This window comes from Miscanthus floridulus, chromosome 6, assembly GCF_019320115.1.
Source record: "Miscanthus floridulus cultivar M001 chromosome 6, ASM1932011v1, whole genome shotgun sequence".
Lineage (NCBI taxonomy): Eukaryota > Viridiplantae > Streptophyta > Magnoliopsida > Poales > Poaceae > Miscanthus > Miscanthus floridulus.
In genome coordinates, this window is record NC_089585.1 from 84,758,131 (window position 1) to 84,765,566 (window position 7,436).

A 7,436-nucleotide genomic window follows, 5' to 3' on the forward strand; every position below is an offset into this window, starting at 1 on the left:
CTGCAACTCTAAAATATGATTATGCTCTGTAAGCTAACGAGCTAGCTTTAATGACTAACATACTAGTCTACGTATCCACGTCGTCAAGTAAGGTTTTGTCTCCAGAAAAATGTTTTAGTCCTACAATCCCAAGGTGTTTTGGCTTCTTATTGATTAAATTTATATATTCGAACTAGAGCTCATTTAGCTACCTTACCAAACTAATTATTATGGAGCTATAAAAATTACAGTGAGCACCTAATAATATTAGAAATTTACTATCAAAGTTTCAGAGCCAACACTATCACTAATTTATCACAATAATTCCTACAAGTTTATATCTTATAATATTAAGCATCTCAAATTAATTAGATAACTCCTGAAAATATTATAAAACTATGTGAACAAAATATACTGACAGATGGACCAGGATTTTAGGAACCTAACAAAATTTGTTTCACAATTTTTGGTTAACTACACAAATTTATATGGAATTTACAAGTTTGTCTTAGAAACTAAATTAAAAAATGTTTTAGAAAAAGGGAGAACCAGCGGCCACAATTTTGCCCAGCAGCCCACTGCAGCCCGCGCGGGGGCATGATCGTGTGTCAGCAGGCCAACCCAACTGGCCCGCTATGCGACGATGCCCCGAGCCAGACACCGACGCATCACCTCATCGCCGACGAGTTCCCTAGGTCAAATAGTGTGAGCACCGGATAGAGGAAGTCAAGACGAGTTCGAGGGTACGAGCCGTTGAATTGCTACCAATCCTACAAGCCTTACCTCCCAACCTACCTACTCGGTGGCGCATCTGATCGGCGGCAAACAAAATGACAAATTGCCGGTTGGTAGTGATCGGCCGAGCTTAAGGAGAACATGGCGCCTAGCTAACTACCCATGCCACCCACTGATGCGGGGAATTGCGATGCGAAGCCCAAGCTAGTGATTAGAAGAGGAAGGAATGGTGGCTCTGCACACAATGCGGCTGTGGGGAGGTCACACGAGTGAGCCCGAGCGGATTAAGACAAGGTGACCCCGATCGATGGCAGCAGTACGAGCGCGTGCGCACAGACGACGAGACCTAGAGGCTTGGCGCGAAGCGCTCGAAATGGCGTGGCCAGACCCGAGCGGGTACACCGATGTCGGCTAGCGAGGGCAAGCATGATAGAGGGACATCACCATCGCCCCTGCGACCAAGGTCATTGGCCCAAACGCGGCGGCATTGGCACCTGCTTAGAGCCTCGACACGATAGGTGAAATGAGGGGTGAGGCGAGCGCGACGATGACAAGGCGATGATAGCTGCAGCCTTGTCTCAACCCCACACGTGGCTCAGCGACCAGAGGGTGGCGTGCGCACACAGTGATAGCGGGGCTAGGCCATAGCTAGTCGGGATGGCCAACGCGAGGCCAAGGGCGCTACGCGGCACCAACTGGGCACATGAGCTAGCCAACAGCAACAGCCCGGTCACGGCCTGAGTTTGGCGCTAGCAGTGCACGCACGTGTGGTGACTACGCCCACCGGGCCAGCGGCTGAAACGGTGCCAAGCACGGTTTTTAAAGCGAGCCAAAACTACTTAGCGTCTCGATTAAGACTCAACCAATTCCACTAACCTGTAGCTGGTGCTAACAGCTAACTAGCGAAACAATGCTTACGACCAGAGGATGGCCCAAGAGAAAGATGGAGAGACGCCAAGATAAGATCGTCGCACTGAACATCGGTGCACGGCAGAGTGCCAACAACTAGGTTACAGCACGTCCCAACGATGTTGAGCATTTTTTAAAGAGGGCAACGTGACATCCGACACACCTATGATCTACACCGTGCCCAAGTGCACACTTAGGGGCAACCAACAATACAAAAACATGAAACTAGTGTTTAAGTATTTTAGTTAGAACTTAAACAACAAAATAGCATTGTCTACCACCCTTCCATACTTAGAAAAGTTAAGGGTTTTTAGTTAGGACTAAGTAGCCATTAATTCTTTTGTCATAATTTTTAAAAGGCCTAAACCTTATTAACTTCAACCAACAAATACTTCATGCAATAGTCCATACTTTATACTAAACCATAGAAACAAAACATTTAAGCAGTATTTAATTATTTTTCTTAACATAACTTGCCAAAAATAGTACTTTAACATAAGTTCATATCTTTGCTGATTTAACGAAAAGGTTAATTTTAATTTCCAATTTGATTTTTGGAGCTCCCAAGAACATTAGTTAACACGTTTAATTTCCAAAAATTATAGTTGCATTTTCATCTACACCACTTGCTCATCATCTTTACATAAGCACTATACACAAGTTATATTTTATTTTTGTTTATAGAAATTGGTTTTTGTACCAAACAATTAAAACTACTTATTTTATTCTTTTTGTTAGGATTTTCATTAGCGCTTTTACGCACTGAGTAAATTAACTTAGATATTTATTTAATTTCTCTCAATCATAAAAGTGAGTCGCACAGGGTTTGTTTATCATTTCATGTATGTTTTAAATTTTTAAAACTCAAGAACTTGTTTTGCTAATTTCTCTTAAGTCTTAATCTAGGTGCTAAGCAAGCTCGTAACATCAGGATACGTCGAGAACCAACTTCTCGAGTACAGCAGCATTTTTTACCCTAGCATGGAGGCTACGCTTCTGGTTATCAGGTACACCACCCAAACGAGACGTTAACAGCGTCCCGAGGGCTACGCCAAGCAAACCACGTTTCTCGATAAGGGGTGCACCACCCGAGTCAGGCACTTACAGCTGCCATGGAACAACATTCCTTGATGTACAGTGTACCACCGCCTCCCTCGATGCTTGAAGAAGATTCTCGCTACCCGAGAAATGCTCTTGGTACTCCCCAATACTTGGTAATATCTAGTTGCGCTGCTTGAAACTTCGGCACCCGAAGATGTTCACTAAGTACTCATAGTACGCAGAACTTACAGGGGAGACTACAACGTCCCGAGGGCTTGAAGATGCATGCTAACTTATCATTAAGTCCTACGGGGGCTACCGTTAGAGATATGGGCTAGGAGCACCTGCACCGCCCGTATATATGACCACCGTCAAGCTATCGGCCCAGTAGCCGAGGAGGCCCATAAGGGCTGACACGGTCGACCAACGTGGAGATCAAGACAAACCAAGGCGTGTATATCTGGGATTAATCTGTTGTAACAAACTAGGAACACAATCTGTTAGCCCGATCGCCTTTCCTGTAGCCCTACCTCTCCTGCCTATATAAAGGAGGGTAGGGACCTCGGGCTCGGGATCGACATCATCCATCTTCCGCCGTTTCAATCTACCTCGTACCTAGGAGCAACAGCCTCTGTAATTGAGTATACGAATACAAGAGCAACAGCACCACTGGAGTAGAGATTAACGCGCACCGCGTCCTGAGCCAGTATAAATTCTTGTGTCTCGTGTACTACAATCTAGATCCGTGTACGCGATTATGTTGCTAGGCATTGCCGAAGCTAAATAATCCGACACATTGGGCTGACCAGAGGGGCCAGTAGTGCCAAGAGAACATTTGAAAGGAGGAAACGAGAGTTTGGAGGTAGGAGTTTTAGAAATATTTTATTTTATTGATGGAGAGAGTTTTTGGGGGAAGAAAAATGAGAGTATAGAGGGCAGACTTCCACTGATCACGTTCCTAGAGATGAGTGACCATTAAGCATTAATGAAAGATTATTATATCTTCACCATCCATCATGACCTGTTCTATAGTTTTCCACTCTGAGAAGATACGCAGCCGGTTCATTTTGGCTTATTCGCTCGTATCTGGCTTATAATTCACGGCTTAGATAATGTTTTTCTCTCACACCAAACCAGTCAGCAGTACTTTCACCCTTGGCTTATAAGCCAATTTAGCCGAAACGAACAGGCTGATGAACTCTTTCTTCAACTCACTCTTTTATTTTCCTTCACGAATCAAATAATAGATTAAGACTTGGCCCTTCATTGTTCTTCTCAGTACATTATTTAGAACAGGTATTCCTGACGCCATCTGCAGGAGAGTGCCACGCCAATCGCATCATCATTGTTGCTTTCAAGTATTTTTAGCTCTGCTTCTTTGGTGTATCAGCATACTTCCAGGTGGCATGTTGAAAGGAAGCGAATTGTCTTTCACCAGCCACATCTTCTTCACGTATCTGGCTGCCCATTTCTTTCAGATCTTCGCCTGTCAGTTTCACCTTCAAGGAGTCAATGTTGGAATCTAGATTCTTGATTTTGGTTGTCCCTGAGAAATTGTAGGAAACATCTGTCAGTGACTAAATACAGGACTATCGGAACATATAGCCATTAAGCATGACTACTGATGACTTGCTTTGAACTTGGAAGGGAATAATAAGTGCAGAAAGACTCAAGAATAAGTCAGTTAAATTACACCATGTTTCAAACCAACAAAATTGTTTCATAGCACAGTAAAAGAGATCGTATGGCACAAACTATTCAACAAGCTATCATGCACACACATTAGGAAGGAAGGAGGTTACTTCCCTTCGAAACAAGGAAAGGTTGTTTGACTGGATGTGTTCCTCTACATTATTGTGGTTCTCTGCCAAAGCAGACTATATAATAATTGAAAAGGGTTACTCCCAAATCATACTACTTAAACTATTTCCAATCATTAATAAAGGTCTATATATGAATATGATGCCATACACTTTTCTGTCAAAGTGTATACAAGAAAAAGGTGTCTGGAAATGCATCTTTGGGTGAACAACTCTGTGACTCATCAGCCTGGAAGCACTGAGCATCGTCGGTGATAAGAGAATGAGATTATAAGGCCACACCTGGTATAGGAACCACATCATCTCCTTGATGCAGAACCCATGCTAAAGCCAGCTGAGCAGGGCTGCAATGGTGCTTATTGGCCAGTTCTTCCATTCGCAGATAAATTTGCTTGTTCCTCTCCAAATTTTCTGCTGCAAACCTTGGGTGCCCATGCTGACAAGCCAAAGTTAAATCTGTAAGTGAACTAAAAAATGGTTTTGATACTGACCAAGAGATGATTTTTTTTTCTTTTGCAATGGAAGAAAGAAACAATATTCTGAGGTAGACTGTATCAATACCAGAACAGATTCGGCGGACACTTGTTCTTTCACTCCTCTCCCACCGAAAAACCCACGGCCAATAGGACTGTATGGCACAATTCCAATGCCCAGTTCTCTGAAGTCCACAGAGCAAAAAGAATCTTATTACATGATAAATATCCGGTAAGGACCAAGGAGTCAGGACCTCCATGGGCTGGAACATAAGAATCTGCAATCCATGAATCACCTGCAGAGCGGCACAATTTCGGGCTCAATGTCGCGAGACCAGAGAGACCACTCCATCTGCACCGCGGTGATCGGGTGCACAGCATGTGCGCGCCTAATGGTGTCCGGGCTCGCCTCTGACAATCCGATATACTTGACCTTCCCCTCCTCCACCAACTTCTTGAGCTCGCCAATCTGCAATGATTTGGAACAAAGAATTCACATGAGCAAACACACCAACAACGCCGACTGCTTTAAGGCTTGTCGAATGTGCAGGCAGGCTGCAGAGACCGTCTCCTCGATGGGAATTGTGGTGTCAATGCGGTGTTGGTAGTAGAGGTCGATGCAGTCAATGTCGAGGCGCCGCAGGCTGGCCTCGCAGCAGGCGCGAACGTACTCCGGCCGTCCGCAAAAGGTCGGCGCGCCCCTCTCGTCACGCCGTACAACCCCGAACTTGGTGGCCACCTGCACCTGCTCCCGCGGCAGCTGCTTCAGCGCCTGCAGCACAGGCAGCGATGTCTTCCGCGGATCAGTAAAAGTTCACGCCCATAACTCCATAAGATGTCTCCAGAAAAAGGAGAGTGCGAACGGACCTTGCCGAGGAGGATTTCGTTGGTGAGGGGGCCGTATACGTCGGAGGTGTCGAACAAGGTGACCCCGCGGCTGAAAGCGTGCGTGATGACGGCGATGCCGGCCTCGTCGTCCACCGGGGAGTTGTACGCGCCCGTCAGTCCCATGCACCCGAACCCTAGCTTGGACACCTACATGGATGGCAATCGGCGGAGTCGATTCAATCAAAGCACCGGGCTAGCGGACAACGAGAGAGCGGAGGCACAAGATAATTCGGGGAGAGGTGAACGGATAGAGACAAAGCGACCTCGAATCCCTGGGTGCCGAGCTTGACGCGGGGAACCGGAGGGGCTTGGTTATCCATGGCCGCTGCTCGCCGGTGAACTGAAGGAGGAACGGTGAAATGAAGTTTGGTTCCAGGAAAAATAGCAGCCACTTCTGCGAGATTTTATAGGGCGATTAAGACTAAAATTCATAATTTCCTCAGTCAATCTAATTTACATGGACCTTGTCAAGTACTTATCAAAAGGTCGATCGTGCCCCCCAACAGTGATGCCACCGCAAACGTCGTAAGCCCCAATAGTGGGTGTCTACACTCTACACGCGCGCTGCAAATGTCGTGCCCCAAAAGTGGTGGCGGCGCTGATAGTCGAGGAAGATTAATTACATGGACGAAGGCTAATTTACGAGACATTTTTTAAACCTAATTAATCTATCATTAGCAAATATTTACTGTAGCATCAAGTTGTCAAATCATGGACTAATTAGGCTTAAAAGATTCGTCTCGTAAATTAGTCACAAGTTGTATAATTAGTTTCGTAATTAGTCTATATTTAATACTCTATGCATGTGTCTAAATATTCGATGTGACAGGAATTTTAGGAACACCTGTAGAAACCAAACAGGACCTAAGACTAAAATTCATAATTTCCTCAGTCAATCTAATTTCCATGGCCCTTGTCAAGTACTTATCAGAAGGTCGATCGTGCCCCCCAACAGTGATGTCACCGCAAACGTCGTAAGATGTCTACACACGCGCTGCAAATGTCGTGCCCCAAAAGTGGTGGCGGTGCTGATAGTCAAGGAAGATGTAGCCATGTAGGCATGTAGCCAACGTCCCAGCAGGCTGGCCTCGCAGCAGGCGCGCACGTATTCCGGCCGAGCTGTCGGGCGCACACGGTCATGCTCATTCCGGCGACGCCTTGACTTATCCCGAAGACGGTGACACCGCAGCGTAAGGCGTGGCGCAGTCTGTGGCAGCTCTGTCGTCACTCGTGACATGGGATCGTGAGTCGTGACAGGGTGACGTCCATGATTTCTGTTTGTGGAAAAAGTCGGTAGCTTGGGTCTCGTTTAGATTTCGAAAAAATTTCAGCTTGATGAATAGTAGAACTTTCGTCTTATTTGACAAATATTGTCCAATCGTGGATCAACTAGGCTCAAAAAATTCATCTCGTGATTTCAAACTAAACTGTGCAATTAGTTATTTTTTTTACCTACATTTAATACTCCATGCAAGCGGCTAAAAATTGATGTGATGAAGAGAGAGTGAAAAAACTTAGAATTTAGATGGCATCTAAACAAGGCCTTGGCATGAATACTTCTCGCCCACTGATGATATAACAACTGATGATT

At 45.4% G+C, this 7,436-nt stretch overlaps 1 protein-coding gene across 1 annotated transcript; it reads right to left on the minus strand.

Moving 5' to 3' along the window:
- Window positions 1–3,622: 3,622 nt before the first annotated feature.
- On the minus strand, window positions 3,623–6,259 carry LOC136458508 (probable aldo-keto reductase 1). Its single transcript, XM_066458451.1, has 7 exons — window positions 6,109–6,259; window positions 5,825–5,992; window positions 5,523–5,729; window positions 5,254–5,426; window positions 5,046–5,142; window positions 4,767–4,920; window positions 3,623–4,210 (listed from the first exon to the last, which is right to left on the minus strand). Exons 1-7 carry the CDS (start codon window positions 6,163–6,165, stop codon window positions 4,029–4,031), a joined length of 1,038 nt encoding a protein of 345 aa, XP_066314548.1. The 5' UTR covers window positions 6,166–6,259; the 3' UTR covers window positions 3,623–4,028.
- Window positions 6,260–7,436: the final 1,177 nt, after the last annotated feature.